The 17925-nt window shown below is 30.0% G+C and overlaps 1 protein-coding gene across 2 annotated transcripts; it reads right to left on the bottom strand.

Moving 5' to 3' along the window:
• Nucleotides 1–2205: 2205 nt before the first annotated feature.
• On the bottom strand, nucleotides 2206–10880 carry LAX3 (auxin transporter-like protein 3). Of its 2 annotated transcripts, none has more exons than NM_001353914.2 (9): nucleotides 10088–10880; nucleotides 9526–9741; nucleotides 9192–9377; nucleotides 8959–9071; nucleotides 8645–8828; nucleotides 8281–8378; nucleotides 6993–7200; nucleotides 4827–5084; nucleotides 2206–2735 (listed from the first exon to the last, which is right to left on the bottom strand). In NM_001353914.2, exons 2-9 carry the CDS (start codon nucleotides 9697–9699, stop codon nucleotides 2505–2507), a joined length of 1452 nt encoding a protein of 483 aa, NP_001340843.1. In that variant the 5' UTR covers nucleotides 9700–9741; nucleotides 10088–10880; the 3' UTR covers nucleotides 2206–2504. The 2 variants fall into 2 exon arrangements, with proteins under 2 accessions (NP_001340843.1, XP_040869722.1); XM_041013788.1 differs by having other exon boundaries at nucleotides 10342–10878.
• Nucleotides 10881–17925: the final 7045 nt, after the last annotated feature.

Genomic DNA, 17925 nt, shown 5'->3' with positions numbered 1-17925 from the left:
TGCTTTATTTATATGTTAGAGAATATTCAACAAATCAAATTAATGATGACACCAATCAGTTATTAGAGTCAAATGAAAAAAATATTGATAATCCAGCAACCTATAAAAAACTTAACAAATTATTATAAGAAACTTGACAAGACTATACACAAAACAAAACAAATCTAACTGAATTTTTCTTTTAATAAATATGCTCACTCTTGTGTCAACGGGAAGCTAATGCCCCGCTGACTATTTTGCTAAAATGGGTCAACAAGGGATTTTAACATCTCTGTTTGTTATAATTTTGATGCTGTATTGTTGTTCTTCTAGCTTTCGATGCTGAGGAGTCTCTTTTGTCGTGGTTGGGTGCGCTGTAGTTTACTCTTCCTTTTTCTCAGTAATATATATATATAAGAAAAAGAGAGAAGACCTTTTCAAAGAATTCTCTATGTGCATCACATCAAGGTTGTGCCTCTACTAGGAGAGAAATTGGGGTGATGAACATAGCTTTGATACTAAGACGTGGACTGAGTGCAAACAGACCTACAATTTCGGGTTTTAGGCACATAGCCAATACTACTCCCCCTTGCCACTAGCTACCATGAACCTACAATCCATCACCTAACTACGTTCACAAAAGCATATTGCTTCATTGTTTTCCTCCTATTTGCATGCAATTTGACAATGAAAATCAATTGACATTGGCCATCATTGGTGTGGTGCTGCATTGTGATAAAAAAAATAAAATTGTAGACGCATAGAGAGAAGCATGGAGTCATGTTATCATAGACGTAAGTTATTGCAATTGAGAAAGAGGGGAGTGTATGTTTCTTCCTAATGGAAGGGGAGGGGGGTGGGGGGAGGAGAGGGTAGTTTAGGAGAAAATAAATAAATAAAAAGTGGTGTGTAACAGTGTAAGAAAAAGCAATAGTACAAATAGCAAGAGTGCCACTAATAGATCCTGATATTAACTTATTTTTCACATACCCAAAAGGCCATAATTAATTGTAAACCAAACAAATTAGACTATTTTTCGTTCTTTTTTTTTAATTTTTTTTTTTAATTTATTATTTTAGTTCTCTTATTTTTTAATTGATGCATTTCATTCTTCACTTTTAAAAAATTTGTAATTTTAACCTCCTATTTTATAATTGAGATATTTCGTTCCTCACTTTTAAATAATCTTCAATTTGAATTGTTGTAACCAATTTTAAAAGTTGATTTATGTACCCTGTAAACATTGATTGACATGTGTCTATTTATTATTTATATAAAAATGTTTTTTTTTTAAATTTAATTGCTAATAAGCCTAATTTATTAAAAAAAATATACAGTCAAGTCTAAAATCAATAAAGATGACTAAAATTACAGATTTTTTAAATGCCTCAACCAAAAAATAGAAAGACTAAAATCATAAATTTTTTTTAAAAAATAAAACATAATGTCTCAATTAAAAAAATAAAAAAATTAAAATTATATATTTAAAAAAATAGGAGACCAAAATTACATTTTAGAAAAAAAAATTAAAAATATTATAACCGTTCTCTTATCTGTATCTACAAAGAATACCATAGTGTTTCTAATCTGGCATTTTTTTTTTCAAGTTCATGTCCTGATGTGCATACTTTGCTTGCATCAGAGCTGAACAAAGCAGCTGCCAAAATATCCGGTGCATGTGCACCGAACTGAAACTAGAGCATTAAATTAGTCAATATTAATAATAGGGAAAAGGGAGTAGGGTCAAATATGGCTTATATATCATTCATGAAAACTAATGCTAATAAACATAAACTTATTAACTAATTCAGGTTAATGAACATATGGGTCATATATATGTTGAAGAGGTTCATGTATCATGGGTATACAGATCTTAAATATAATGTGTTCGGCAAGTAATAATGGCACGTGACAAGCAGATGAAGCCACATGCAATCCATGTGCATACTAACCGGGTCCACGCCCCATTGCTCACTATGAATGAATGAGAGGAATCTAAAAGTTCTAAGTGGACGATTGAACAAGTCACAACCTTGCGAACTCAAACCACGTTCCCTTTAAGACAGCAAATATTGCAAATAATGCTTTTATTTATTTCCAAGGCATATTCCGGAAACAATGAAATCTAATAATGAGATTGCAATCTGTGAGCACGAAAGGAAATGGCAAACAAAATCTTACATATCGCTCAAATAAAGGAAAGGAAAGAGGGTTGCGAAAGAAAGATACCAAAACATAGTGTTTAATTTAATTTAATTAGCCTGTGCATTTCATAGCAAAGGAATCATAACATTTTTGACACACTATTTTTAATCAAGTAATCTTACAATAAGAGGGGGAAATACTACATAACAAAGAAAAAAGGACAAAAATAATGCAAAACCCTGCCAGCACACACATCATATGAAGGGGGAAGTGTATATTTTTTTTCACCATTCTCCCCCATGTATAATACAAAGTATTGAGGGAAATGTGATTGTTGCTGAACTCTACTATGTTGTGGTGAATAATGAGTCAGCTTGGCTCTAATGATGAGCATGAGGGGGTGGTGCTGCCACAACTTTTGGTGCTGGTGGAGGGCACTGGTAGCATTTGGCAAAAAGCCCAAATGTGTCAATTTGCCTTATGAAGTTGGTCATGCTGGCCCATCCTCCAAGCCCAAATCCAACTACAAAAACCCATACCACAATGAATGCATTGAAGACATACATTGCAGTCCAGCTTGGCATGAAGAAAGGAGGCTTCTCTGCAGCATTCTGCAAAATTTGAAGGAAAAAAAAAAACTTTATATCACTTAGGATGCCCCTACACTACTGTTGTATTACTCACAAAAATCCCAAAGAAAGGGACCAGCAATAATGCAAATAAGGAGATTTAACAAGATTTCCAACGGTTGTACGGAGTTAGATATCTTAGGGAGGCCCCCAAATACTATGTTCAAATCCATCGACATTTGTCACTTTCATCATTTTAATAATAATAATAATAATTTTAAATCCACTTACAAACTCTTAATTATTTCTTTCAACTCTTAAATATTAAATGACTAAAAAAGCATACTCTTGTAAAATAAATAACTCACCTACATGTGCATAACAAATCATATATGTATTTTTTTCCTAGTGAAAGATTATAAGGATGCTCCCAATACATTAGCTTAGAGACAAATTCTGCTTGTGGTGGATCATTACCGTTAACAAAAGAAAATTTTACCCATAAATAAGATTGAACGTAAATTATTTGACTAAATAAACTATTTTCCTACATGTGAAGGCAATAAGACCTCACACCAATACATTAACCTTTTGGGTTATCATATGTGATATATTTATTTAAATACCAAGAGAATTTTCAATTGAATAATTGAGATTTTTTTATCCTTGCTCTCACTTTAAGAGTGTATTAGTTTAGAGGAGAGAAATAGAATAGATGAAAATAGAAAAGAAATAATTTGAAAATGAAGAAATAAAATGATATATTGTGTTATTTGGTTTAAGAAAAATAAGGGAGAAATAATATTTTTTTGTCAAAAGTACATTGATTTCTTTTTGTTTAGAAAATCATTTTTTAACCTAAAAAATTGATTTTTCCCCAAAAAAATCATTTTTTTCCTTAAAAATCAATTTTAGTGTAAGAGAAAAGATATAAACTTTAAACTATAAGCCCACTACTTATAACTTTACTCTCTCATACCAAACTTTACCACTTCATTTTCATCTTCTATCTTTTATTTCTTCCTGTCCACAGCCTACATGAACTAAAATTCATATCATTGCTCTCCCAAATTTGAGTTATTATATGGAACGATATCAGTCAACTCCGACAGCTCAACAGAAGTATCGTACAATACAATCATCTACCTGTAGCGAATAACTTAACGAAAATGATCCACCACCAGCCTCAATACTTCTAGTAAAATTTCCAAATCCAAGCCTTAAATGCGTTTGTACATTTGTACACTTGCTGCTACCACTCCCCACCCCACTATCTTTTTAAACGCTTTTATCTCTCTAACCCTCGCTGTTAATTTTTTTTCCTTTATCAACTAAACATAAAAGATACTCCATCATTTATATTTCTCTTTCTCCATTTTCTTTCATTTTATCTAAACTCCAAAGACACCATCATTAATTGCATGTGTGCACTTAGATGTCACACAATAATTTCTTGACACAGTATAGGCAACTAAACTTGGATAACTAGGTGCGCCTTTTGTTTACACACAAAAAAATCAGTTTCACACACCGTCATATACATTTTAATGTAAAATATGTGATTGTGACTAATTTGGATATAGACACTTAAATTAGAGAAAATAGGTTATATATTCATAGTATAAATACCGTAATCAAATATAAACTATTATACCTAGTAAATTTACTGGTTAATTTGATTATAATTATATTTTTATAATATGTTGATAATTAGTTTTTTATAATATTAATTAGTGGAGAGATTCAAATTTACGACTTTTTCTCTCATTTTACTTTCAACCCTTCAACTCTTTTTTTTAATCACTAAGTAAATCTTATAACTCATAATTATAATTATCTTAAAAATTATATACTAAACATGTTTTCTAATTGATTAATGATATGGAAACTTTTACATTGACAGTACATAACCCTTAATTAACTCTTTAAATTAAATTTAAATGTTCTAGATTAATTCTATCAAAACTTAAATAAACAGTAGCATCACATTCCAAGTGTGGGCCCACTCATTAAAACCCTTGACACAAGTGACATAACTTGAAATGGTGGTGGGGTAAGCAAAGAGATAGTTAAGACGTGTGAAATGGTGGTGGGGTAAGCAAAGAGATAGTTAGGGCGTGGAAGAAGATTTACCTGTCTGGCAGAGGCTTTTCTGTAAGTGAGCATATGGGCTAAGGAAGGGATGATGTAGACAGTGAAGCTAACGAGTAGAGATCCAACAGCTGAATTTATGGGCCCAAAGAAAGGGAAGATTATGGCCAAGAACCATATAGGTATCACCACTGGTAACCGTGCAAGTGCCCTCAAACAAATGCTCTTTGTGTCGTGCATCCCAATCACCTTCTCCCACACGAAGTACAATGGAGTACACGCGAACCCGAATGTGATGAACTGCATTCATGCATTAGGGAAAGAAAATAAAAATAGTGAGAGTAATAAAAAATTAAGCATGGATAAGGAAATTACTGATGTGCTTTTATGCAATTTCAATGATTACCACTTCTTTTCAATGGTAGATTCGTGGATTTTCCCGTTGTTTATTTTGGTGAACAATTTTTTTTTTCAATTAGACCAGATGAAGAAGGAAAAATGGCAATAAAAAGGTTAAATTTAGGATAGCTAACATGTTTGTTTTGATTTAAATCTAGAGAAATAAATATATAATATATCTAAATTAAATTGAATTAAACATGCACATATGAAAATAATATATATATATATATATATATATAGAAAATAAATTATTACTATATATAGATATAACTACGTAAAAATAATGTTAATATGATTTTTTTATCATTAGTTTTATGTCAATTTAATAATAGAAATATGTGACAGAAAGTGTAATATAATTCTTAAAATCAGAAAAATTCTATTTGAATAATAATTTTATATATTTAATTTTACAATTACGAGGGATAAGAGGAGAAAAGTTAGAAGAATAAAATAAAATAAATGATATAATAAAAAGAGATAAAATAAATTATGAAAGATGTTTATAAAAAATAATAGCTCAAAAAATTAAACACTTGCGTTCTAACGAGCAAAGCACAACAAACTGAACGGTGTGAATTCCGTGTACAAAATCCTCACGAGTACGTTTGAAGAAAATTTGAATATGTGTACTTTAGAATTTATTATTTGGATGTTTTTATGAAAAATTTAAAATTTTGAAATTTTAAAATAGAATTTTAAACAATTATAAATTTGAAATTTCAATTTCCTTCTAAAAGGTGAGAATTTGAAAAAAAAATTCTTCCAATCTTAAACACCGACTCCTAAAATATCAAAATATCGATCAGATGGGAGCATAAAGAACACGTATAACTAGCATATCAACCATATCTTTTCTTTTTTCATTCATTTTTTCATCTCATAATTTTAATTTTTTTTATCCAAACACAAAATCTTAAAAATAAAAAAATTTCAATTGAAATATTTAAAATTCTTAAAATTTAAAATTTATGAGAATTTTGAGTTTTTCCATTCAATCACACTCTCCATCACACTCTACATATGTTTTACTGATCGAGTCAGTGTGTAAAAATAATATACTGCCACAACATTCTGCTTTATTATTTAATAATGATATATTATTAAAATATATACACTTAATTATTAGTAGCGACAGTAATAGTATTATTGACAGTCCATGATTATAGTGAATTTGTTTTCTTGTCATGGAGGAGAAAGGATAGGTAGTAAAATATTCTTTCTAATATATATTTTTATTAAGAATCACAAAATAATATGAATTCTATACAAACTACATAATGAAAAATGTTATAAAATATATGATATTACTATTTTCTTTAACTTTAAAAAGTGATATAGTTGAGTGCACACACATATATACAAGGCACGCTTCAATTCAAGCAAACAGTTTAAAAAATAATTTTAATGTATTCTTAACATAAAAAGTTTAAAGTATTTGTTACATATTTTAATAATAAGTTATTATATTTTTCTAAGAAGAAGAAGAAAAATAGTTATTATATTATTCAACAAATTTAAAATCTTACAAAACTAATATATTTAAATTTATCAAAGGGATATTAATGTAATATTGAAAAAATTGATAAAAAAATATTATGATAATATGTCAAAAGTAGAGTCAAAATTTAGTACTTTGAATACGTTCAAACCCCACTTAAAGTTAGCATTAGTGGGCACTTATTTTGAGTTCGGTTTTGTTTTGTTTTTATTTGTTAGTATTTTTCTAAAATAAACATACTAACTCTTTAATAAGACGTGACTTTACCACTTCTTTTATCCAAGAAAGCATACACGTAGCCTTACCTGGTGAATGAGCATGAGGATAACGGCGGCGTCACGGAAACCATTCTTTGGGAGGAGAGAGAATGCATTTGAGTGGTTAAGAAGCATATCACCAAAAGCCCAATAAACGGCGACGGCGGACGGAATCGTTAGCGTGAAAACGTACAAAGTGGCCAGCAAGTAGATGTACTTGAACTTTTGGGGCTTCCACATGGCATGCATAATCTCTCTGCAACATTTGTCACCATTATCACTTTATGCACACCATTATCACTTTATGCACAAAAGATCTATAAAAAATAATAATCACAATAAAAATTAACATTGAAATTGAAATTTCTAGAATTGGATACTTAATTAATAGTATATCTTCAAATAATTTTTTTAATAACATAGTTGTAAAATTTAATCTCATCATTAATCAAGTCAAGACAATAGATAGTGATTCAATCGATAGATCAATAATTGACTTGATTCGATTCAATATATATTAAAATTTTTAAATTATATATGTATATATTATATATAAGTATATAATTAACAATATTTAAGTAAGAAAAGTTCATTCATGCTTCAAAATTCAAAATAAAAATTGATAGTAATGAGACAACGTCATAAAACAGTAAAGATGATCTATCTTTTTTTCTAAAATCGTTCGGATCAGACAGATTCAATCAGGATCCGATACCTAATAGATCAATTATCTGATCAATCTATTAGTGAAATCTGATCAAGACACCAGATTCCGATTGGACTAATCATATCGATTAGATTTACAACTATGTTTAATAATTTTTAAAAGTAAACAATTACATATCCCATAATAGAACTCATTTGTTAATATAGTATTGAAAAAATTAATTTCTTTCAAGGGTTTTGACTTTATTGTACTTCCGTGACATGAAAACTTAAAACGTTCGTAGCTACAGCTAGAACCTTGTATAGGTTGGGGACAAAAGATACAAATACCCCCCCCCCCCCCCGAAATTAAATAAAACGGTAATTTTCATTATAATTCCAAGTTTTAATTAATAAAGAAAGGACGTACAATCAAAAATAGAAATAATGGCCATTCAATTATGGAATTTTCCTAGAGATAAGGAGGAGGTAACACTTTTGGAGCCAAAAAAAGAAACATAAGAGAGAGCATTTTTTTTTGTGCATGATTTTGTTTTTGCCCACAAAGATCTCGAAGACCGAGATAACCGGCAAAAGCTGCAAAGAGAAGCAGTGTGGAAAAACAGAAAAAAACGAGGGAAAGAAGACGGAGGAATAGATCATGATGCTGCTAAGGAAAAGGTGAACTCACACAGTCACAGCATGTCCTCCAAACGTGTAGAGTATGTTAGTGGCTCCAGTGAAGTATAGCACTAGCTTTGATGGACCCGTGTGCGTGACATTTTCCACCTACAAACATGATTTGCAAGATGGTGTTGAATATCATATCACATAAAATTGAGCAATTTTGTTGGCTGTTTCAATTGAAGGGTGTTTCATGAAAGAGTTCAGTAATTATATACTGTAAATATAAAATAATTTTATATTATATTAATAATAAAATTTTAAAAATAATTATTATAAAAATTAATAAATTTCTTAGACATAAAAATGTATGATTAAAATGTACAATTATTTTATATTATTTTTTTTGTTACGGAGAACTGATTTATAACCTGGCCATGAAGGATGGCTGCAATAGCAAGGTACCAAGCCGTGTAAGTGGTCATTCCAAGACCCAAAAAAGACCAGATTCGGTAATTGTGGAAGGAAGGTATGAACACAGTGGTGGCACAGCAAGCTCCAAAAATATAAGTCCAAGTCCGTTTATCCAATTTGTCATTTATGTAGTATATGTTACTGTTTGCATCAAAGAAGCAAGCAACAAAAAAGATGAGAGAAAAGAAAAAAAAAACTTCGTTGAAAAAATAGATGAGAACCCACTTTAGATTACTCCAGGTTGCCTTAAAAATCGAAGCAAAGGTGCTACCTTGCACATGCTATAAGCTGTATCACAGATCCAAAGAGAAGGAAAGTACAGTTGAAGGCTAGCCCCAGGGCTTTCCAATATGGACCAAGTAACCCATCAAGGACTTCGAACCACTGAAAAATCCAGAATAGTGCAATATTCTATTTAGTCACTGTAGTTTTTTCTCTTTTCAGATTAGGAACCAGTGGTGATGAAAAGTGAATTGAGAAGGCAACACAACACAACAAACCAACCTGAATGACATGGTTTTTGAAGCTGACGTTTTCCTTTTCCTTTCTGGTGCGGTACTCTATGTAGAGGACACTGATTAGATAAGCAGTCCAGCTTCCAACAATTCCATAGAACACCTGAAAAATGATTCCTGATAGCATGCCAAGTTGAGAGAATGAGTATGGCAGTGTCAAAAGCACTTGAGCCACCTATAAAAAAATGCAAAATTTCACTGTTAACTCATGAACTAAAAGGGACTACTAATATACTAATAGTGTTACTTTACTTTTTCTGGGTTTTTTTTTTTTTTTGGTGATGGGAATTTCAAATTTGAGTTTATTGGGTGTGGTGGTTTACTTGATTTGAGGCACAGCTGAACCATGCATCCCAAACAGAACCACCATGCCAAAGGATGCTCTTAAGGCTGAACATTGATTGGTCTTGCTCCTTCTCCTCTTCCCTTGTGCTGCTAACTTCATGTTCTGTCTCGTTTGTGACTATAGCTTCCTCTGCTTGCTTCTGAGACAACATTGTCTCTCCCTTATCCACAAAAAGCAGTGTCTAAATGTGGATCTGAAATACATAAAAAGGACACTAAATGAGACAAAAAACCATGATATAAAAACGCAGCCCCAGAAAACGAAAGCCAAGAAAGACCCCAGATCCAGATAACTGCAAAATTCCTTTGCAGAATTCATAATAAAATTTAATAATAATAATAATAATAATAACAAAAATAGAACTTCAAATTCCCCCACACAAATCCAAAAGAAAAGAGATGTGGGGAAAAGAGAAAAAAAAATTAAAAAAGAAGTGGGCACAGACTCTTTGCATAGGTTTTAATTTGCTCACTAATAAGAGAGAAAAAGCTGAAGAAAATCCAATCAATACTAAGTACTAATAATCGCTTTCTAGTAACCTTGGTTGATATGTCTCTTTCTCCTAAAGCTTGAAGGAAGAAAATTCAGATGACAGATCCTCCTTCTGAATGTCTTTGCTCTTGGTACCTTTTTTCCTATTTTTTTTCTTCTACTTTTCTTTGTTTTAGTCGAACTTAGTACAACACTGCCAGTGATGGAGTAGCAGTGATGTATATGAATCCCTTGTTGATGGATTGTGGCAGAGAAAACTTTAAATGCAAGAAAATTTTAGAGCTTCAGAATCTGAGGATACCCTATATATGATTCTTGGAAAAATGAAAACTCAACACAATAATAATAGCCGCCACCGCTTGAAAGCCACCACCAATTGACACATAAAAAAATGCAAAGCAAAATCCCCCAGAGACTGCAAAAGCAGCAGCAGGGAAAGGAACAGAAAAAACTCTGCAGGGTTAAACAAAGTTGGTGGTTTTTGTTTTTGGTTCAGATCAAAGAAGAGTCTGAGAATAATGAACTGTATATAAATAGAAGAAGGAAGAGGGTGCTTTTGTTTTTATAATATATAGCCAAAAGAAAAGTAGAGAGACTGTGAAAGTGTGAAGCAACCAAGCAAGTACTGTGTAATAATGCTCGTGTTGCTTTTTGTGCCTGCCTTTTTTTTTTTCTTTTTGCTAAACTCAACGGAGAAAGGTGGAGATGAGAGGGATGAAAACTCAATTCACTGATTGTTCCAAATTCTGATTCGATTCTTGGTGGTGATGAGTAATGATACAGAATTTGGGAAATCGAAGGGACTGAGACGTTGTGCTAATCACTCATTAAGAAATGGAGTGACTGAATGCCCTCTATATTTTTATAGTCCCCCCCAAAAGCAGCTTCAACGGCTAAGATAATTAATTGATATTCAAATTATTAATTATAAATATTGTAGCCGGCCACTTTTTTTAAAAAAAAAAGTATAGCCGATTTTTTTCAATATTTAACGTAATTATATACTTAAATTGAAATCCAAGATTTTATGAATAATTGTGTAAATCAATTTACGTGTTTGATAGTATATTGTAATCCACTTAGTTGATTATCTTGTTTTAGGTTTCAGTTCTTGGGTTTTTTATATTCTGGACTTCTTTTCGTGTATTTATAGTACTTTCATTCAAGTTACTTTTGCTTGTTTTGGCAAAATTGAGATAGAAGAGAAACAACGTACACATATAAAGTCAGAAATTCTCGATAAGCATTGAATAAAAAATTTAGGATACTTAAAAGAGGTTATTCGACCTTATAGAAATAATTTATGATCTTGTTATAAACATTCATGATATTTAATGTAGTTATTTTTGAACTTAAAGTAATCTTTTATGGTCAAAATAGTTGTCTTGAAAGGAAAAGATACCTAAGCTTGTACAATAAAGTTACGACTGCTAATTAATACCTATTTAGCAGGCGAAACTTGATGTTTACTCGGCATATATCCATCTTTAGAATAAAAAATTAAAATCTCTTAATCCATAAATGGTATGGCATGTGCACCGTTTGAAACGAGATCATATTTAAATTGTATGTAAGTTACAATGTTGAATAAAAAAAAAATTATTAGTAAAAATGCCATCGGAAGAATTTGATGAAAATACGTTAAGGTAAAAGATTTTATACAATTAAGTAATTGAAAATAAACTTTTGTGTGAATTTTAAAGTACTCCCTCCAATGTTTATTATAAGGTTGAAATTAAAATAATAGCTTAGTTTAATAGATATACATTGTTAAGGTAAAAGATTTTATACAATTAATTCATGGAGAATAAGCTTTGGTGTGAATATTAAACTTCTCCATCATGTGTTTATTATAATGTCCAAATTAAAAGAATCACTTAGTACTTATTATAAAGTTTAATTTAAAATATCTTTTGTGTTAATATTTTTATTTACAAAAATGTCCTTGATTAAAGTCATTTTTAAAATGACATGGCAATAAGAAAAATATGACTCATTAATATAATGTTTGTTGGTTTTGTTTATAAGGATAGTTTTAGAAGAGAGAAAAAATAATTTAGGATAAATTTAATATTCTCAACTAAATTAATCAATTTTTATAATTCTTATAAATTAGTTACACAAATCCTATAATAAGGACCGAAGAAAGTAATAATTATAGAAAATAAATAAAACTATTATATATAATATTTTATGATTGAATGATAAAGTAAAATAAAATTTATATTATACTCAAAAGAAGAGATTTGTAGTTCATATTAGTCAAGGGTCATATCCAATTGAAACAAGGTTGTCTCACACAAATGATACTTGGTCTAAAAAAAAAAAACTTCATATTACATACTACCTCCTTCCCACTTCTTTTGATGTTTAATGTTATTGAACATAGATTAAGAAATATTTAATGGAACTAAAAGTTGTTATATTTGAACTAAAATATCATTATTTAATACTTTAATCTTTGATATTTGCATCATAGATATTACATAAAGGTATATTTGAGAGAGAGAAATATTAAAAAATATTTTAAAATTCTAAAACATGAATTGTTTTGAGAAAGAAAATAAAACATGAAAAGATTCGAGGAGGTAGTATTTTTTTTTCTCTTAAAAAAGAAACATCTATTGTTGATGGAGTGCAAAGATTAAGCTAGTAAATTTTGCTTCCTCTTATATTTTGTGTGCTTAATTTATTTATTTAATTATAAATTTATAGATAGTTGTAGCATTTTTATGTTAATAAAAATTCAAAATATATGTTGACTTACGTTGAATCATCCATTATCAAGTTGTTAGTTTCGTCTTATATAATTTAAGTGAATATTTTTTATACAAATCATCACAAGTATCTTTTACATGAAGCTAATTAAAACCTTTGAAATAATTGATTAAGTTAAAACAATCTTATGTCAATTAATCTACATATTTGATAGTATATAAATGAATATAAAATTCATTCAACCTTTATTTCTTTTATAAAAGTGTTTATAAAGTATAACATTAAAAAATATAAACACCAACAATGATATATTAATAATAGTGTTTGTTCCTTAATTAAATTTTCCAAGATTCATATTCAGATCTTGGATATAAAATATATTTTATTAGAAAGAAAATGCACATCTTATGTCGCCGAATAAAAAGTTAAAAATTAGTCATTACTTGAAATAGTAAATACTTTCTACCAAACAGAAAAACTTAAAAATATAAACATGCAGAAATCTAGATAAAAAGAAACATAAATAATTTAAATAAAACTAAATTTATATATTGTGTTTTTAAATAATTAATTAAACTAAAATTGTAATTTAATTCATTAAAAAAGATAGGCGCATAAAAGCAATTCCCCTTTCACAAATGAAATATGACCTTCAAAATCTTCAATTCAACTTTGACTCCTTTACAGTCCAATTTTAACCTATTCAATAGTCAGAACCCGTTGCTTAGTTGTCCCGTCTGCACCTATGCTCCCAATGCTCAGATCCAAATCTCAGTCAATAATCTAATTATTTCAAGAATTGAAAATCCCCATTAACTATTTTCTTTTAAATCAAGGAATTTTTTCTAGAAGATCCCTTAAATTATTTATTCCCTAGCTATATATATTTAAATTATCCTAATTCACGTACTATTAGCTTTGAGAAAGGTATGAACTTGGGTTTTTAATTGATGGTGGTTTAATCATAAACTTCCCTCTGTTCCCTAATCGATTGCAAGACAGTGACTCCATTGTCCGCATGCTGCGCGTGGCGCGCACTTCCCGTCGAAAATAATTTGTGCGCTATAATTTTGCAGCGAATGCGATCACGCTCGTATTCAGCTGTTGCCTGGTGTCCCCAGACGATCCATATCAAGTGATAGTGTACTATCTCTTTTCGTACAATTTTACTTTTTTTTTCAATTATTAAATTAAATTTAGTTTTATATATGGCATATTAATAATTTTAGACAATTATTAATAATTTAGCAAATAAATGACTATTTTGATCTGAATGTGTAATTGATGATAATTTAGTTTTGAAAAAATAATTCTAACTTAATCCTTTAATTTTTAAAAATGTGACAATTAACTTTTATAAATAATTTAATAACTAATTAATCTTTAAACTTTATAATTTAACATAAAAATGATTCTCAAACTTAGTGTCACACTTTTTATATATTTAAGGAATAAATCTAAAATTTTGTTCTTAATTAAATTGTAATCTATTGTTTTAAATTAGGAGACACCATGGAAAAGATATAAAGGTTATTCAAACATACTCTTATTTGTGTTCTCAAATATTATGAATGGCTTGAAATTTTATTTTTTCTTTCAAATAGACACATAAGAAATGGATAAATTATTTAACAACTTACGCACAATTATATACGGGGATAATAGGACTATAAATCATTAATAATAATTGCTCCAAATTATATTTTCGAAAATTAAAAACCCCCCAAAAAATTAAGTTTAATACTGTGGATCAAAGGAAGCAAATACAGCAAAGGATGTCGGGCTTTGACAACGGCAAAGGCGCTGGTATTATTTGTAACAATTTCAACGTTCAAGTTAGTAAAAGGATAAACTCAAGATGAAAAAACAAATTTAATAAATACCACTGACATGAAACAGTAAAACCCATTTATATAGGTCAATTTGACTTATTCATTTGGCTGGAATGCTAGTTTTCAGTGTCTAGCTAACTGCTTTCTAGGTTTTCGAGGAGATCTTTGGGAGATCGTTATCACCTAATTGATGTTCATCACGTGTTTGAACTCTATTTAGAATTCTGAAATTTTAGGTCAATCCATAAATAATCTCAAAGGCAAAAATTTAGAGCTGTTAATTTGTGTAAATGTAGCACATTCAAGTTAGTTTATGGATGACTAACAAATATTTAAGCTAGCCTAGGTTGGTCTAGTTTAGGGGAGGTCTATTCCCACATCTCTTTTCTTTCTCTCACACCACCAAGCTTTTGTTTTTTTATACTATCCTTCCCTCCCTCCCTCATTTTCCTTTAAGTCCCCTACTTTATTTGTCTTTTTTACACCCACTCATAACCCTGACCTTTTTTTCTTTCTTGCCCTTCACTCTTTCCCTCTTGAGCTTCTTGCCACATGATGTCTATTAAGTCAACGATATTTATGTCTTAAAGATGAATCATAACTCCTAATTATTTTGATTAGATGTTAAAAAATATAAATGATAAAATTTGTGTCTGATATGCTATCAGATCATGATTTGTATTAGCATCTAAAGTTTCAGATGATACCTCTCACAAACATGATCTAGCATAACATTTAAATGTTAGATTTAAGACCTTCATTTAATACATTCTTTCTAAGATTCTATTCTGCATAATCATTCTCCGAGGATTTGTTGAAATCCTATGAAGAATAAGAAAGTCCAAGATCTAAAAGTGTTGATCTCTATCAAAAGGTGTGCTCTACTATGCAAACCTACTCTGATGGAAGAAGTAACTTTCTATTGAAGTGTTTGTCATGCTAACCTATCAACATGGACTCTCTGCATATTGAAAGTGGCATTCATTGAATGCAAGCATCAATTGTCCCAACGGTCAAAATTCATCAGACAAAGAATTTAAGTGAAGAATTAAATTTGTTGAGAGACAACAAACACTTAAAGATAAAGGTTATAAATAGAAAGAGCTTTGGAGAACAAGACATGACCTAATCTTACACGAAAAATTCATTCTTTCTTTCTTGTGTAAAGCTTTCTATAAATTCTTGTATAAAGTAAAAAGCTCTCAAAATATTTTTTACATCTTGAAAGAATAGACTAAAGAGTTGAGTGTGACATCCATCTGTAATACAATAATCTGTTAATCTTTGAGCAAGTGGATTTGTTTAGAGTCAACAATGACTTGGTAGGACAAAGAATATTGGGTTGAAATCAAGCTTGGGGGTAGGGCTTGTTTCTGGAAGAGCCAAAAGTGGCAGTGAAGAATACTTGAAACTTTTTAAAGTTAGTGGAACTTGGTGGGTTGTCAAGAACTAGACATAGTCTTGGTGGTAGAGACGAACCAGTATAAACCTTGTGTTTTTTTTCTCTTTACTGCTTTCCTTAGTTTTAACTGATAAAAGGTTTGAATTTTTTTCAGATCTTACATCTATTTTTGATCTGTTGAGAAAATCTTTTCATTGTCTAGTCAAGCTTTTCACATATTGTATTATCTATTTTTAAGCAAAACCTGCATTAGACGATAACTAGTGTTTTGTTTTAAGAACGGTTAAAAATTTCTAAAAACACAATTCAACCTCCCTTCTTGTGTTATTTGCCTCTACACTCTCCATTTTCAACTTCACACTCATTATCTCTTTCATTTTGAGTCATCTTTTGCTTCTCCACAACTACGTGCTTCTTGCATTATTAGTCTTCTCATTTTTGTTGTTTCTCTTTTGCTTCTCAACGATTTGACAAAAATCAGTTTTCATTGTTTGTCTATACCATACACATAATAAAATATATTTTTGTTGTATATTATGGTGTATAAGAGATTTAATGAATTTAATGTATTTGACTTTTGTTTATGTAATATAGTTTCTATTGTATATCATGGTGTATACTTGTGTCCTCTACTATGCATACATATAGCAAGAAGAAGAGAAAAAGACCAGTGATACTTGTGTCCTCTACTATGTTTGAAAAGATTGAGTTACTAACAAAGGATGAATTCAAGGCAAGATCCAAGAAATCAAAGATAACTCGATCGATTTCATAATGTTGTTGCTCTTCATGAGATAGTAACACAAATGATTAGGAAACATAACCAGTTACTAGTAAAATTCTTAAGTTCTACCAAATTTGGCTCCAAATGCGACCCTTTTTCCCTTTCAAGAGCACACCATCAACCTCTAAAAAAACTCCATCCAACTCGATCTTAACTCAAAATTCTCCATCCACTGATTGATCCCTCTTTTTGATTGATGCCAAAAGGGGTGAGAAGAAAAGTAAACTAGAAGATCTAGAATGAATACATTAGGAGTCATGTTTAGCAATAGGAGTAGAATGTATATGATGTATTGCATATCTAATGGTGTTCTTAGTAGGAAATTATATGTTGTTCTTCTTTATCTATGATGTACTAATATTTTGCTTAATGGATGATATATATTTTATTAGTATATCCTATTTTAACTAAGTTGTGTAACAAGAACAATAATTATAAGAATGAGGAAACATAAGTTTAAGGGGATTTTTAACTGATAAATGCAACAAGATAACTATGCACATGTAGAGGGGGAGTAAGCTTTCATTTCCTTTATCTCTATTTCTAAGTTAGGAACTCAATTTTGCTGAGTGTTTGTCATCATAAAAAAGAGGGAGAATGTTGAGAAAAAGTTCCTTTAAAAGCTAATGTCTTAATGATGACAAACCACCGTGAAACAAAATTACAAGTGACTGAACTTAGCTACTAATGATTTCTTTGAGTGTTCTTAATTAAGATAAGACAAATTCATACGCATGGTATAGGTGTGAAGCATGTGCCTATAGTGGAAGCTTTTCATGACATATATTCTACAATCAGAAGTAGGACTATCATAAGGAGAGCTATGTACATAGTGCAAATATTAGAAGTTGTGTATGATTAGAAGCATCATGTTGGGAATAACATAAGTCAAGGGTAGATATCAAAAACTATAAATGGCTTAAGGATCATCAAAAGTTGCAAGGTGATTAGTGATGACAAACATGTCTCACCAAACAAGAAAGCACACACCAGTCAGAACATGAATCAATGTTTGGACAACACTGATTTTGAAGGTTTAAGTTCTTGATAATTATTGTGCATACATTCATCTAAATTACAAATAATGAAACAATTATCTACTTTTCCTTATTTTTTACTTTAGTTTAGCCTCAATTTAGTTAGAAAATA

Source organism: Glycine max, chromosome 3 (assembly GCF_000004515.6).
Source record: "Glycine max cultivar Williams 82 chromosome 3, Glycine_max_v4.0, whole genome shotgun sequence".
Lineage (NCBI taxonomy): Eukaryota > Viridiplantae > Streptophyta > Magnoliopsida > Fabales > Fabaceae > Glycine > Glycine max.
Note: the sequence above shows the minus strand (reverse complement) of the source record. Positions and strands in the feature narration are given on the sequence as shown.